The sequence below is a fragment of the Chenopodium album genome, chromosome 9 (genome assembly GCF_948465745.1).
Source record: "Chenopodium album chromosome 9, dcCheAlbu1.1, whole genome shotgun sequence".
In the NCBI taxonomy this organism is placed as follows: domain Eukaryota; kingdom Viridiplantae; phylum Streptophyta; class Magnoliopsida; order Caryophyllales; family Amaranthaceae; genus Chenopodium; species Chenopodium album.
In genome coordinates, this window is record NC_137842.1 from 2,291,398 (window position 1) to 2,307,404 (window position 16,007).

Sequence of the window (16,007 nt, forward strand, 5' to 3'; positions counted from 1 at the left end):
ATTTTTGTGACGGATTTACGTGTCCGTCGGAACCAGTCCGTCGGAAGTAGGCCTATTTCTAGTAGTGAGAGTTGCCTATTATAGTAGAATTTGTTTATAAATCCCAATAGGGCCGAGGTTTTACTTCCAGTTAGGCACTGGATGGTTTCCTCGTAAAACTTGCTGTGTGCTTTAAGTTCCTTTACGTTTTAATTGTTTATTTCCGCTTAAGTTCCGCGATTGGAACCTACTACTATTCACCCCCCTCTTGTAGTAGTTCATCTAAACTAACAGCAACTATATAAAAATAGAGGAAGTATTATATCAAAGTCATCAATTAAAGATCATGCACCCTTGCATGGCCACACATAAGTCTTCGGCCAGGCTATAGGCCTATAGCTACGTCTGAACCTACTAATCATATTCCCCGAACGCTCATATCTTGGCTTTCTCTCCTTGCTTTTCATGCCTAAAAGTCCTTATTCTAATCTTTGCATTGAAGCTTTAATTTCAGCAAACAAACTCAAAATAACATTTAGAATCGGATTATATGTAAGGAGTACGAGTATTAAACTTACAGTAGGGTTGCTGACATAGCAAGTGCAAAGGAGTTTGTTTGGAATGGTTGACCTCTCCAGCTAATTTTGCATCTATCTCAATCAAGTACTTTGCCAATTCAATGTTGTTATATTTAATTGCACAGTGAAGGATGGTGTTGCCTCGTACGTCTTTTACCTTCCACGGCGGTAGTGGAAGTTCTCCTCGCCCTTTTAAATTCATCAATTCTTCTATTATCTTCCTATATAACTGCACTATCCCTTGACGGATTACCAACAACCAGTGAAATATGTCAAGATGAAGAGGTGTTTCGCCAAAGCGGTTTGTTTGACAAAAAAGGAAAGGGTACTTTTTCAAAGCATCCACAATGAACTGTTCTTCTGGAGATGGAGAAGGCTCATCATCTGGGGGATGTTGAACAAAGTTATATTGTTTGAGACCCTGAATTGCTAAATGGATAATGTTGCTTCCGTCGGGTAGTCGAGAAAGAAATTTATTTTCATCATGTAGCATTATTTCTCTTAAGCGATCCCACTCCCCATTACCAACCGCTTCATACAAATCTTTACTCATCATAAGCTCATCCATTATTACCTCTTTCTCGTTTTCCTTATCCTGCAACAACAATATTGTACATTTTACACTTTAGTTTGGTACTTATCCACCACAGTAGTTTTCTAAGATCACATCCTTATTTGATCAAATAATTGAAGTATTATTTATAGCAATTACAACTAACTTAATTGATTGAAGAGTAGCTCCATCCTTAGCTTTATAAAGTATTAATAACTCTTCTCTTTTTTTATATGGGACACTTACACGTGTTGTTTGAGAAGTTTATACTTCAACACTCCCCATCACATCTAGGGTCCATTAAATTTCATCTCATATAATTTTTCACGCGCTGGAGCACATTTTTTCCCTCCCTCTCACATGGACCCACTCAATTTGGCCCAGTCTACTCATTACTCTAGCAATTAAAGGTCCCAAACCGTGGGTATGATACTATGTAATACCCCGTATTTTGATACGCATTTCTAAATTAATTATTTTTTATTATTTTCTAAAAAGGGGTATTTTAGTAATTTATTTTACAATTTGAATTTTGGCGCTAAAAGTATTTTAAAACTTAATTATTATTTTGATTTTGGGATAAGATTTATTATCCATTTACTTTATTTTAAAAATCGGATTATATATATATATTTCGTATATTTAATTAAGCAAATTATATTTTATTATTTAATTGAGAGGTCCAAAAATTCAATTCCTATTGATTTAGCTATGATTTTTTTTATTTTCCTAGTATGGAAAATCTGATTTTCTTAGCTAAATTATTTAGTGAGTAATTGGTATTCCCTTAATTAATTATTTTATATTATTTACACAATTATTTTTAATCCTTAAATCTAGAAAAAATAATTTCCTAAATGCTACTAATATGGTCAAAAAATTTGGAGCATGGAAGCACAAAATTTTCGGCCATTTTGGTAAAATTTTGGGTGATTTAGTATTTTTAATTATCTTCCTCAAATCTATTATTTTTCCTTAATTCTTATTTCTCATCTCCTAAATATTTAATCATCTTATTTCTCTACCTTAATTATTTCATCCATGATTATTTCCCAAATAAACCTCCTTTGCCATATTATTTTTCATGACAACATACTTTTCTTATTTTTATTATTCTTAGTCACCTTATTATTAAACTTTCCATAATTCTTTAATTCTCTTCTCCAAGTAATTTTCTTAATTCTTTTTACCATAATTCATCCCACATTTTTCTACCATAATTCTTGCATGAACTAGCCTGATTCTTGGCTAAACACTCACACCAAATTTTCTAATTCTCTCTTAATTTCTCTCTAATTCTCTTCTCCTTTAATTAATTTTCTTCTTGCGTCCTTGCGTCACCACTAACACAAATCACCACTGACAACCACCTTTCGCCACTGCCATCGCCGGCCGCCACCAGCTGCCACCACCTTCTTCTTCCTTGGTTTTCTATCTTTTATTCTCTTATTTGACTTATTATTATTATTATTATTATTATTATTATTATTATTATTATTATTATTTTGGGGGATTATAAAATTATTATGAGTGGTTTTAATTAAATAAAATCATATTTTTTATTCATGCTTATGAAAAATAAATTATAAAGTTCATGTACATATAGTTGGGGTTTTTTTAATTGTTGTGATTATTTGTTAACCTTACATTGATTAGGAAAAATTGCTAAAAATAATACAACCTTTGGTCATTTCTTTTCTAGTAATATAACATTTGGATTATTTTGTAATAATACAACCTTTAGGGGGTGTTCATTTTTAAAGAGATTAAATCAAATTTTCGATGGACTTTGAGGTTAGAAAAGGGGTGGGGATGAGTTTTTGGTGGCGGGGACGAGGAAGGGTGGAATATCACCTCCCCTTCTCCCACCTCACCTCCCCTTCTCCTACCTCAAAACTCAACAAAAATTCGATTTTATCTTGTTTAAAATGAAAACCCCCTAAAGGTTGTATTATTACAAAATAATCAAAGGTTGTATTATTAAAAAAGAATGGACAAAAAGTTGTATTATTTTTAGCAATTTTTCCATTGATTAAGGTTATATTTATTTGTATGGTGTGTTTGATCAAAGTTCTTGAAGTTCTTTTGTGTGTGCTAAGCAATTAAGGTTATAAGGTTCTTTTGTACGTTTAGGTGGCTAGATACCTTTGAAATTGATTTAATTGAATGAGCATGTTTATATGATTTTTATTGATCATTGAATTATATTATAATTTATGAAATATTAGCATGTTTAATTGATTTTGATAAATAAATTGGAAGATTGATTTTTATATCATGTTTTGAATGATTAAAATTATTGATCATGTTTTAAAGGTTTGATTTTGAAAGCATGTTGAATTTAAATAAAATGGAGTTTGGAATTATATTGGAATTATTGAAGTAAAAAAGATTTATTGAATTATTATTATTATTAAAACTTTATATGCATGTTGATAGTAATCTCATTATGCAGATTTGGTTAATAAGACTTTGAACTTTATATGACCGAGTCTTTCCTCAATAATAGCCTTAAAATAGTTGAAGACTAGCTTGAGGGGTGTGCACACTTGGGTAAGGAATTGGATTTTAAAAGGGAATTGGTTTTATTAATTATTTTTATTGAAATATTAGAGCATTGGAATTGGTTTTGGAATAATGAGTTTGGAATTATTGGATAATTATTGGAATCTATACTTTAGTATTTAAAAAGACAAACCACAATCACCTATATGACACATGTCATCATAATTCACCCATATTCCACATAATACATCCATTAATATTTCCTCTTTATACTTCATTTCAAAGTAAAAGATAAAATAAAATGTTATTAAATGCTAAAGTCTTTATGCATTCCTAACTTACAAATTTGAGTAAGAAAATAGAGTGTTCCATTTTCACAATAAAAAAAGTTGTACTCCTCGCTATACCCTTTTAATGTAAAAGTTAAAATAACAAATTATTTAATATTAAAATCTTTATATATTCCTAACTTGCCAATTATAAGTAAGAAAATTAAGCAAATTATTACAAAAAATCACCGACACATACAACACAAATAAACAACACATTTCAAGAAAAATAAAATGAGCTACAACCCGTTCGTTGAACGGGCCAAAAGGCTAGTTGATTTTAAAAGCATGTTTGCAAATAAAGTGAATTTACTTATCGTGCACACATCGTACTTAGCATATTTTGCTAATCCGTGTTTCCTATTTGTTTTGGTTCGTCCTATTTACCTTAATGGTAAGCAGTGTTGACTATTTTCAGGTGGAGTCAATATATGAGCATTTGGGTCCCGAGATGTTCTTCACCTAGATTTAAAAATGTTGGTCTTTGTTTTATTTTGAGTACTCATGACAATGGTTCTATTTGTAGTTATTATTAATAAAGAAAAATTTGAGATTCTGCTGCAAACTATTAGTTTGGGTTAGTAGTTTTGGTAGCCTTGGTAATCACGCGGTGGCAATACACCTAAGACTATCTCTACATGATAATGATACGTATTATACTGATATTTCCGTAGAGGGAGATTTGGGGGTGTTACATACTAGGGGTGAGCAAAAATTTAGGGTACTGTGACCTAGAACCGAAACCTGCTTACTTAATTTAGGGTCAAGTTCCGGTTCCGGGTAAATTGGGAACCTATTTCAACAGATTCCGATTCCAGGTAATAAAATTTGGACCCGGAACCTGTAGGTTTGATGTGTCTATTTTATATAGTATTTTACCCCCGTCCCTTGGTCATAATTAGTAGTGTTTTTGGCTCTTTAGAGCCACTTTTATTACTAATTGGTGTTTTCTAGTGTTTTCGTAGATTTGGTTGACTTTTGCAAGGATTTGCACTTTTGGAGCATTTTCCCGACATATTATGGAGCAATCACAAGCATTGGAGAAGCACGACCAGACTTTAGCCAAGGACCGGTTAGAGCCATCGAACCGGTGATTAAGGGCTCGGTATGTGTGATACCGGGGCATTTGGACCGAGTATTCAAGACCCGAAGAGGAAACCCAGATTGGCCCGAAGAATTGGAGCCCAATCGTAGTTCAAATTGTGGCCCAAGAGAGCCGCCCGGCCAAAGAGGCTGGCGCCCGGTCGAACGGGAGAAGCAAAGGTCGGCGCCCAGTGACGCGCCCGGCCGGGTGCGAGAAGCGTATTGAAGAGCAAAAAGGCGTGCCCGATCGGGCGGTGCCTCGCCCGATCGGGCGCGTGTAATTATTAGGAGACGATTAGCGTCGTTTTAGTTTGTTTTAGTTTAGGATTTGTACGGAGTATAAATACTCTTCCGTAATACGATTTGAGGATCTCTCTCTCTTTTACTCTTTACTCTTTCTTTACTCTCTTAATTGTTTTCTTAGATTCTCTTTCTCATATACTTTTATTCTTAATCCATTCTTAATTCCAGATTCGTTTGGTAACTATTTCTCTTCTCTTAATCTTAGTTTGTTTATTCCATTCCTTTGATTATGTCTTGCTTTATTGTTTTGATTAGTTTAGTTTTTATCATGTGTGAGTAGTTCAATTTCTAGGGTTTATGGGGATCAATAAATAATATGAAAGGGTTATTATCAATGCTAGATTAATTTCCTATTGATTGATTTAATGCTCTGTGACTAGATTAGACCTGATCTTTTATGCATGAGTTTGACAATATTGCATTGATTCGAGATTCGACAGATGAGAATTGATGTTTAGGTCTAGTTTCAATAGACAGGTTAATTTATAAATGGTTAGGTCGAGATTCAAAAGATGAGATTTAATACCGGTAAATTAATTATGTGATTATAATACGTAGCGAAAGCCCTTTATAATCTGATTGATGTATGCATTGATGAATGATTATTATATTCTACTCTGGAATATTATTTATTGGTGAACCTATGCCCTAGATCCTTTTATATATTATTTTCTCCTTATTCTTGATCTCCGTAGTTTAGTTTATTATTCAATTATAAATATTGGTTAACTTATAATCTAGATTATATTAGTTAATTAGGAATAGAAAGACTTGTTTCCCTGTGGAATTCGACCCTACTTCCCTATCTACTTTAGTTAGAGGACTTAGGTAATTACTTTTGATTTGGGGATACGACTTTACCCTGTCAAGGTACCCTGTTACAGGGTACACGAAACCGGAACCTATCATTTAAGCTCAAATATAAAAACCCAATATCAAAATTATATAATTAAGTAAGCCCAAAAAAAAAAAAAAAAAAAAAAACCCGGCTCTAAGCTCATACATCATTTCTCATTTCCTACACCAGCAGTCACCTACCTATCTCCTTCTCGTATTAACTTTTGATCTTACTCTTAAAGGTTTAATTAATGGTATAAATATAAGCATTTGTAATTTTGGATTAAATATACTTGACAATCAGTGTTGGTTTGTTATATTTGTATTCAAATTGTGAACAACCACTCTTTTTTTTTTTTTTTTTTTTTTTTTTTTTTTTTTTTTAATCAAGTAACTATTAAGCTATTTTGAAAGACAGGGTCCTGTTCCGAAATCGGAACCTGCAGGTCCCGATTCTAGCTCCCAATTTTCAGGAATCTGTTTCAACAGATTTCGGTTTCAGGTCTTGAGATTTTTACAGGGTACCCTGCTACGCTCACCCATATCTGATACTATGTCAGATGATATAAGACTCTTTATATTGCTATACGGTTTTGAGATGAAACCTCATTTAGTCTTGTGTAGTGGGCTCTCTTTCTTGATTTGCGAGTGCTGTCCAAACTCATATTTAACATTAATCCTCATGATTAAATACTAAATTTTGCCATTGAAAAAGCTGATTTTTTTTTTTTTTTTTTTTTTTTTTTTTTTTTTTTCCCAAATTGATTAATTTTTTGTTGATTAATTTGTATTTTTGCAATATGTGCTTATAACTTATTAGCCAAACAAGATTATTTATAGATTAAAAATGGATTTACAGTTACATTCAACCAGTTTGTCCTAACATGTTAGATCTAGATGTGCAGTAGCAAAACATCAACTTTGGCAATGAAGAGTGGAGACCCTTGAAAAACAAATGTTGCAACTAATTTGATATAGTGGAAACGTAATACTCCACTGTTAGATAATGTGCATAAATCTCATGATAGGTGCCCAAAGATTCATAGTGAACTTCAATGGGAGCAAGTCCTAATTGAAAATGAATCGAATTGTTGATTGTGTGAATTATTTAGAGTATTGGCGACTAAATTCATGTTGTTTAAGTTTGCTTAAGGAAATGGTGCTGCAATTAATTACACAAGTAATATATAAGAGCAAACTAAGGGAATATTATACTCCATTAACGCAGCCCGATCGCGCTATGGCAGCTCGATCAAACGCGAGAGTGAGGGTGAAACTCACTGAATTGCCGCCCGATCAGGCCACCACTGTTCGATCGGGCGCGTGTGCAAGGTGGAGAATTGACGATCAACTTCCAGATTGAGCCACCTTGATCGGGCCTGCACGTAAATGGCTATTGCTGGAATTCTTCTGCCCTATCGAGCGGTTAGCCCGATCAGGCCCGGACGTTTTCTGGGTTTAATGTATTCACGGTGGTTTTGCTCTTGTATATATATTATCTAATACTAGTTTAATCCCGTGCAGTGCACGATTTTATACTACCTCCGGTCTAAATTACTTGCAATTTTGGGGTATTATTTGTGAGATATAAAATATTCCAAAGTTGCGAGTAATTTGGACCGGAGGTAGTAATAAAAATTGAATTATAGACTATTAGAACATATTGAAAGAAAATAACTACTTCCTCTGTTTTCTTAATTAATTTTTAATTAAATAATAAATGTGAATATACAATTCCCAAAAGTGTATAATTTTCATATTTAATTAGGAAATTTCAATTAAATTATATTATTTACTATTGTTAACAACTCATAATAACTATATAGCATAATATGTGTAGAGAACCCAAAATTTAAAAATTCAAATGGAATTTTATTTTCAAAACAATGTAAAATAGGATAGCTTAAATAAAAAGGAAAAAAAAAATGATATTATCTTTGCATTTTGAAGGGAAAAAATTAAATAAGAAAGTGGCACGTAAGCAGTGATGATGTAAGCGGTTGTTATTTTAGTATATATATATAGAATAGAATATAGATATGATGAAAGTGGAGAGTATGGAAAAGTTACAATAACTTCTCTTTTTCATTTTCTTATTTTGCAAAGGTTCTCCAATTATTATCATCACAAATCTCAAAAGCTTATTTACATTGGATTGTAATCATCTTAAATGTAATTGCAATTGGCCTTTGTTGTATCTCCTGAGTAAATTTCTGTGTAACCCGATTGTAGTATTAGGTTGAAATTATAATTTTGGAAAAGTGATCCCGTTCACGCCACGAAGAATTTTTCGTTAATTTTGTTAGTTTTTTTTTTTTGTGACCCTTATTAAACACAAAAATCCCCAACAAGTACAAATGATACTTCATTCGATTTTTAGTTGATACGTTAATACCTTTATTAGATTGGTCAATAATGCACTAGTGATTCAGATCAAAACATTTTTTTTTTCCTAATTGATACGTTAATACTTTTATCACATTAATTATTCTGATCAAAACTAATGTTACTAACCTTTATCAAATTAATTTATGTTTTGTCGATTAATTTGTATTTTTCCAATATGCACTTGTTTACTATTAGCCAGACAAAATAAGGAGCAATCTTTAGATCAAAAACGAATTTCCAAAATGAAGTAATGGCTGGTTAGCAAGAAAGCAAAAGACACACAAGCGTGAGAGTGTGTGACTGTGTGAGAGAGAGATATCAGAAGAGAGTGCTGGCAAGATGTAGAAGTTTACTAGCAATTGAGAGAAGTAGAGATGTTTGCAGTCCGGTTTGGTGGGTTTATTTTTCTCAAACCACACCAAACTACAATTATTACTTGTGGCTCTGTCTCCGATCCAACAGAAACTACCCATCAACTCGGAATATCTCCAACCACCTCAAAAATGGCCTTACTACCTTAAAGACCAACTATCTGTGGTGGTTTTGAGGATATTTTTAGGTGGGTCAACGCCGTAAAATTATATCAACATTTTATTAGATAGTACGTTACAACATTTTATCTATTAAGTAGTTTCTTACATCATTTTTATTAAGTACGTAGTTTCTTATAAACTTTGGGTTTTATTAGGTATTTTTTGACAAAAAAAAACCTTATTAGATCTATCTATGCATGTAGTAGCAAAATACCAACTTTTAGAGCTAAACCGTATAGTTGTATAGACCATTGAAAGCCAAATGTTGCAACTAATTTATTTGAAATGTTACTTCCTCTTAAATTAAGTAGATATGTTTCAATTTCCCTCAAAAAAGTTGATATGTTTTTATAATTAATATCTCTAGTTATCAATCGATAATTATCAAAAAGTTGATATCATGAAATTATATATTAAGATAATTTAATTATGCAACGTCCCAAATGACTATGTTTATATTAAATCACAAAATCTCATCAAATTGGTGTTCGTAAATAGAGTAAAAAAAAACTGTAAGAAATATAAATTTTTGCATACCACTATGTCACGGAACTTGTTCAGTTTTGACTCAATTTGAGCTTCGGCTGAAACATCCAGATCGTTGTTGATGGCAAACTGATCAAAAAGAGTTTGTGCAGAAACACCCTCCTTATTTTCTATAGAAAAATTAGCATTATGTTCAACCATAGCTTTCACCATTCTGAAATCATGGTTCATCACAGCTATATGCATTGGTGTGTTCCCGTCATCATCCTGTTTATCGATGAGCAACACAGGAATTTCTGGCTTTTCCAAAAATTTCCTTGCCTTTAAGAAAGTCGGAAATCTAATGTAATGCAACAAATTTTTGCCCTTGGGATCACATACCTCAATTGACTCGGGACATTCGTTAATAATGGCATCAACAACATGTAAATTAGAGCGAATTGCAGCACTAAGTAGAGGGGTCATCCCATCTGCATCACATAAACAACATACCTCACTATTTGTCTGTAATAACGACCTTACCAAGGATAGTGAGATGTCTTCCTTTTCTTGTACGAAACTAATATTTTTTGTAGACAATGCTGCCCCTTGGCTATTAAGCGAGTTTATCATATGTATCGCTGACATTTCAGTACCTGTAACATACAAAAACGAAGTATGTTTTCTGATTAAATATAAAAACTAAACACTAAATTTGAGATAAAATTCATTATTAATTAAGAGAACTGTATTCCGGTCTATATCTTCTACCACATAATTGCTTATCATCCTCTCAATTTTTTAAAATCGGAAGTACGTACGCACCTTTAGCGTCATACATAACGGCGAGATGAAGTGGAGTTTGTTTGAGATTGTTAGTGTAGGCAGCCACTTCAGGACCAACCTCAATCAAGTAAGCAGCAACTTGAATACTTTTGCCTCCATTCATCAATGCCACATGAAGCGGGGTGTTACCCTCTACATTTTGCACCCTCCAGGGGGACGCCGCTGCCATCATCTGATTTTCTCCCTCTTTATCCTCTGAAGTGAAAAGGCGGTGGTAGGAGGTAATAAGGAGCTCAGCCAGTGCTTGAGTACGTTGTTTGGCAGCAAAATGGAGAGGTGTATCACCATCGGAGTTTGTTTTGCAAATGAGCTCTCTTTGGTGAGGGAGTTCAAAGCATTCCAAAGCAGCCTTGATAAAATCAAGGTGACCAAATAGGGCAGCGACATGGATGATGTTATTACCTTGGCTTGTTAACCCAAGGAGATCGTCGTCGCTGTAGATAGCCGCTGCGGCTTCCACGTCTTTGGCCTTGGCTTCTTTGAGAAACTCTACATTCCCACTTGCTGCTGCCTGGTAGATTTCTTTCTTCATCGTATACTTAAATGGCTAGTTAACTTTTGTTTCTTAATCCAGAATTTGAAATTGAAACCCAACTCAAGTGTATAACCGAGTTTTGGCAGAGAAGAAATTATGAGAAATGGAAGTTGATAATGTACAAGGCAGAGAATTGTGATGGGGAGGATAAAAGGCTAATACTGAAATTAAACATTTTAATTTGAACATACATGTGAAAATTTCAAGGAAATCATGCTTTATTTAAAAGGAGGGGTAGAGCATGAAAGTATGGGCCTGTTCTGATTGACTGACTGAGCTGAACTGAACTGATTTGAATTGAACTGAACTTATTGGAGCTAAATTGAATTGAACTGAACTAAACTAAATATTTTATAAGAGGGAGATAATAAGATAAGTGAACTGAACTGAACTGAAATTAAGCTGAAGAGAACATGCCTAACTGATACAGAGGAGAGAGATAAGAGAAGGTCTCAATTATTGGATTTCGTTCCCTTATTTTTGTTGTTTTTGTTTTGGTTTTTTCAACACATCTTAATTGCATACGTAGTTGAATAATTTTATCAAATAATTTTAACACAAAGATTAGATTTCATAAAATCTCAAACTTAAATGCATGTCACATGGCTATGTTGCTATGAGAAAGTATTAGATTTCATAAAATGTTGAACTACCTTATTACGGATCAAGTAAATGATATTTCATGTTCTTTTCTATGGTATGATCTATTTACATTTTGTTCAATTATTTTAAGTCTTATAAATTCATCCTCTGTATAAGATAAATCAATGAAAAATAAGCTCTACTAAAGACCGTACCCCTAAAATTCAAATCAATTACATACTACTAAAAGCGAATCTGAAGGAACACTTGACAACATATTATTAAAAAAATTCCCGCCAAAATTACTTTCTAAAAAAATTGTTATTATATAATAATAAAGATTGCATTTAGATTATGACTTTTTTTTATATATAAATTCTAAAATAAATTTCCTAAAATATCAACTTGCACATTATAACTATAAATATTTTCTCTCACATGTTTTAATTGTTTTATTATATTTCATGCACTTTAATACCTGATGAATCGATTCATTAATTTTTATATAATTATATTATTATCATAATTATTCAACAACCGTGCATTTGCACGGGGTTTAACCTAGTTATAATTAAAAGGAAAAATTGAAATAAACAATCCCACATTTGCTCAATCTGCTCAAAACAAACCCACATTTGCTCAATCTGCTCAAAACAAACCCACCTTTACGTATTCTGGGAACGAGCCCACCTTTGCACTCTATTTTCTCAAAACAAGCCTTTTTACCTGTTACTTATTGAACAAGTTAATTTATTTTTTTTTATTATTTTTTTTACTTTTTTTTAAAAAAAATCTTTTTCCTCCACCTTACCACCCTCTTCCCACCTGCATTCCAAGCTGCCACCACCAACACTACCATCCCCCGCTCCTCGCACCACTCCTCACCGTAACCAAAGCCATCGCACCACCTTCTTACAATACACCACTAATTAACAACATCAACCACCACCGTCACCTCTCATCTCCGACCACCATCAACCTCAATTAATCAAAGCAACTTCACACCCACAACCCACCAGTTGCACTCGCCTAGCACCACCACCGAACCGCACACACCACCTCTGCCAATGCCACAAGCCGCAATAATAGTAGCAGCACCACAATTCACCTGCAAGCAATTTACGAACGCTACCCTCAAATCACCAATTTGGCGCACAAGCAGCGGCAATTAGCAGAATTAATGCTCTAATTGAGAGGGTCGGGTTGTTTGGGTGGGGCTTTTGAGTGGTGGAGGTAAAGTTAAGGGGGTGGGTTGGTGGTTTTTTGGGTGAGCTTGGCCAGCGAGGTAGTGTGAAATGGGTAGGTAAAGGTTTTTACGGGTGGATTTCAGAGTGAATGAGGCAAGGTTGCGGGTTTAGGGTGAATGAAGGTGGTTGTTGCTGGGGAGAGGGCAGGGGAAGCAGGCGAAGGGGGGAAAGGCGGCAGTGGCATTGGCTGGGGGGAAAAATAGGGGCGGCAGCCGGAGGGGGGGGACGGTAGTGGCAGTGGTTGGGATACAGAGGAGGTCAGGAGGAGAGAGAAAAGATTTTTTTTAAATTTTTTTTGTTTTAAAAAAATTGGACCAATTAGAAGGTGACATGTGGCAATCGCCTTCTAAAACCGGTTACTAACTTGAAAAATCAGTCAAAGGCTTGTTTTGAGAAAATAGAGGGCAAAGGTAGGCTCGTTCCCAGAATACTCAAAGGTGGGCTTGTTTTGAGCAGATTGAGAAAAGGTGGGATTATTCTTTTCAATTTTTCCTAATTAAAAAACGTTCACACGCCTTAGTGAAAATCTAGTAGATTGAACACATCCTAATAGAAACAGTTTGAAAATTCTGTATAAGAATTTGTGATATTGATATTATATTTTAATTTATTTAAACTATAAGAAAAATTAATATTTTATTGTATATAAATTCAATAAGTCAAACTTAACATTATCACACATAAATAACTTTTTCACCCCAGGTAAATTATACACAAAAAAACGATCAAAATAAAATTAGTGAACAATGTATAATCTCAAACATTACAATATTGAAAATTCACTTACCAAGTTCGCCCTTGGTAAGTCACATTTTCCACAAATTATTGTGGGGCCTACTTGCATTTTTATTAGCACTAATATTTTTTTTAAACAAATTAGCACTAATAATTTAGTCTCTTTCTTTCTCTCTTCAAATTAGTTAACTTAAATAAAAAATAATCAAACTAACTAATAAAACATAGGAAATCAATTTCTAGGAAATTTGAGTTCCTATATTATCAACCAAACAAACTTAGGTCAATTCCTAAGAAATGGGCCATGAAATATAATTTTAATTTCCCTTGAAATATAATTTTATTTCCCATGTCAACCAAACAATACCTTAGAAACAAAGATAAATGGAGGAAGTACATGAAATTGTACCAAACGAGCCATTTAATAGTGGGGTAATACACCATTACTTAGGGCCTGTTCTCATTGACTGAAATGAGCTGAATTGATTGAACTGAACTGAACTGAACTGAAATAAATATTTTATAAGAGAAGGAAATTAAGAGTTGAACTAGATTGAAAATAATTGTATGAGAACAGTCTTTTACTCATTTGACCAGTTCTACAATATGAGGCTATGGACTTATGGAGCCCATTGTACCGGTGATAGCAACCTAGCATAATTTGGAATTGAGCAAAAATGTAAATAATGATTATATATTCTGCAATGCATAATTTAGAAACAAGTTCTGGTTGGTTTCGTTAACTAGGGATAAATATTATCTTGATTAATTTTTAATTGCAATAAAGAGGTATTATTTGTGATGCTTGAAAAAAAAATATGTTACAAGTAAACCAAACATATGTATTCTCTATTTTTTTTTTTATTATTTATTTATTTATTTTTATTTTTTAAATGCATCAGTTTGCCGAACACATTTGTCAAGACTTAACTTTGACCATTAATATCTTTAATTGTCTATTAGTAAAAATTGTAATAAAATTCTTATAAAAAAAATTGTAACAAAATTATATTCTGAAAGCAGATTTTGTGACAAATCTAATGATGTAAAACATAATACGAGTAACATTTAGTTATTATATAATACTCTTTTCGTCCCATAATATAGTTCTTGTTTTTCTATTGTAGAGATTCAAAATGTTGTTCATGTTTTTATTTTTGAATAGTATGTAAAAAACTATTATGCCCTTACTTTTTAACTTTATTTATTGAACTTTTTAAATTACCCTTAAATTATCCACTTGCATTGTACTTTTCACTTTTATTAATGTATTTCATCTACCTTTTCTTCGTAGTATTTTTTAAATTTCGTGAAAAAACACAAACAAGAACTATAGTATGCCACTATGAGACGGAGGGATAGTAAAAAAAAATATTACATGACATGTGATTAATGCAAAAAATCAAATTGATGCATTTAAAAAACAATGGAAGAAGTTGTAATTTAGGGTATGTTCGGCAAAATACAGCTGTAAAGGTAGCTGTAGCTGTGGAGATAGTTGTGAGCTGTGTATGTAGCTATTAGCTGTCAACAAGCTGTTAGTTGTGAAGATAAATAATTTAGATATGAGGGTTCGGTAAAGTAATGGTTCAAGTAGCTTTTAGTGGTGGAGGTAGCTTTTATTAAAAGGTAGGATTATTAGCTTTTGAAGTTAGAGGTAGCTTTTGAAGTAGCTTTTGAAAATTTAATGTATAGTTTTAAAAATAAAATATTGATTCTTAAATGTAACAGCGGCTAGTCAACCACTACTTTACCGAACAATCATACCTAAATTATCTTTTTTCACAGCTAACAGCTTGTTGACAGCTAACAGCTATCTCCACAGCTCACAGCTACCTTCACAGCTATATTTTGCCGAACATGCCCAAAAAGATAGCTTTTTGAAATTGTAAAGTAGCGTTCAACCTTTTTTTTTTTTTTTTAATGAGTATGTTTTTATCTTTTTTATTCAGTGTTATTTGTTTCGGTCAACCGTAATGTCAAAATTTTCTATTTCATATCTTTTTTTCTTTTATTTCTTTCATTATGAGGAGTATTTTTTTTTTTCTATCTTTTATTTTATAAATTGATTATTTTAAAATTATCAAACATATGATACATAACACGTCATAATAATAATAATAATAATAATAATAATAATTGATAGATATTATATTTAGGATAATATTTGTCGCGGATTAGGATATATTATATGTATATTTTGTATGTTTATCGTATCTAGGATTCCTATCGTAATTAGGCCTAGCGTTGTAAACTCTATATATTTGATCAATGGCACACACTCCACATTGAGGAGTTTTTCCGAAATCTAACATGGTATCACAGCTTAGGTTTTAGATCTCAAATTTTTATTTTTTCCAATTTTTTGGTTTTTTTAGTTTTATTAGGACCTTGCCTTCATCACTTTCCGCGTTATTTTTCCCTGACTTGTTCTCTGTGATTTCGGTGCAATTTTTTTTTTTTTCTTTCTCTTAGATTGTTTTTTTGGTTTACTGCCATATTGAGTTAT

General features: G+C 32.7%; 1 protein-coding gene across 1 annotated transcript; it reads right to left on the reverse strand.

Moving 5' to 3' along the window:
• Nucleotides 1–525: 525 nt before the first annotated feature.
• Nucleotides 526–10,931, reverse strand: LOC145559274 (uncharacterized). The gene is made up of 3 exons (XM_081620703.1): nucleotides 10,379–10,931; nucleotides 9,626–10,209; nucleotides 526–1,152 (listed from the first exon to the last, which is right to left on the reverse strand). The coding sequence occupies exons 1-3, from the start codon at nucleotides 10,929–10,931 to the stop codon at nucleotides 526–528; spliced, it is 1,764 nt and encodes a 587-aa protein (XP_081476829.1).
• Between the last annotated feature and the right edge of the window lie 5,076 nt (nucleotides 10,932–16,007).

What these genes read in the sequence shown, in the direction of transcription:
- LOC145559274 (XM_081620703.1), bottom strand. Translation starts at nt 10,931, where the DNA reads ATGAAGAAAGAAATCTACCAGGCAGCAGCAAGTGGGAATGTAGAGTTT. An exon ending in CGTTATGTATGACGCTAAAG is followed by an intron (nt 10,210 to 10,378) that starts GTGCGTACGTAC and finishes TGTATGTTACAG; the next exon opens with GTACTGAAATGTCAGCGATA. An exon ending in ACAAGTTCCGTGACATAGTG is followed by an intron (nt 1,153 to 9,625) that starts GTATGCAAAAAT and finishes TTGTTGTTGCAG; the next exon opens with GATAAGGAAAACGAGAAAGA.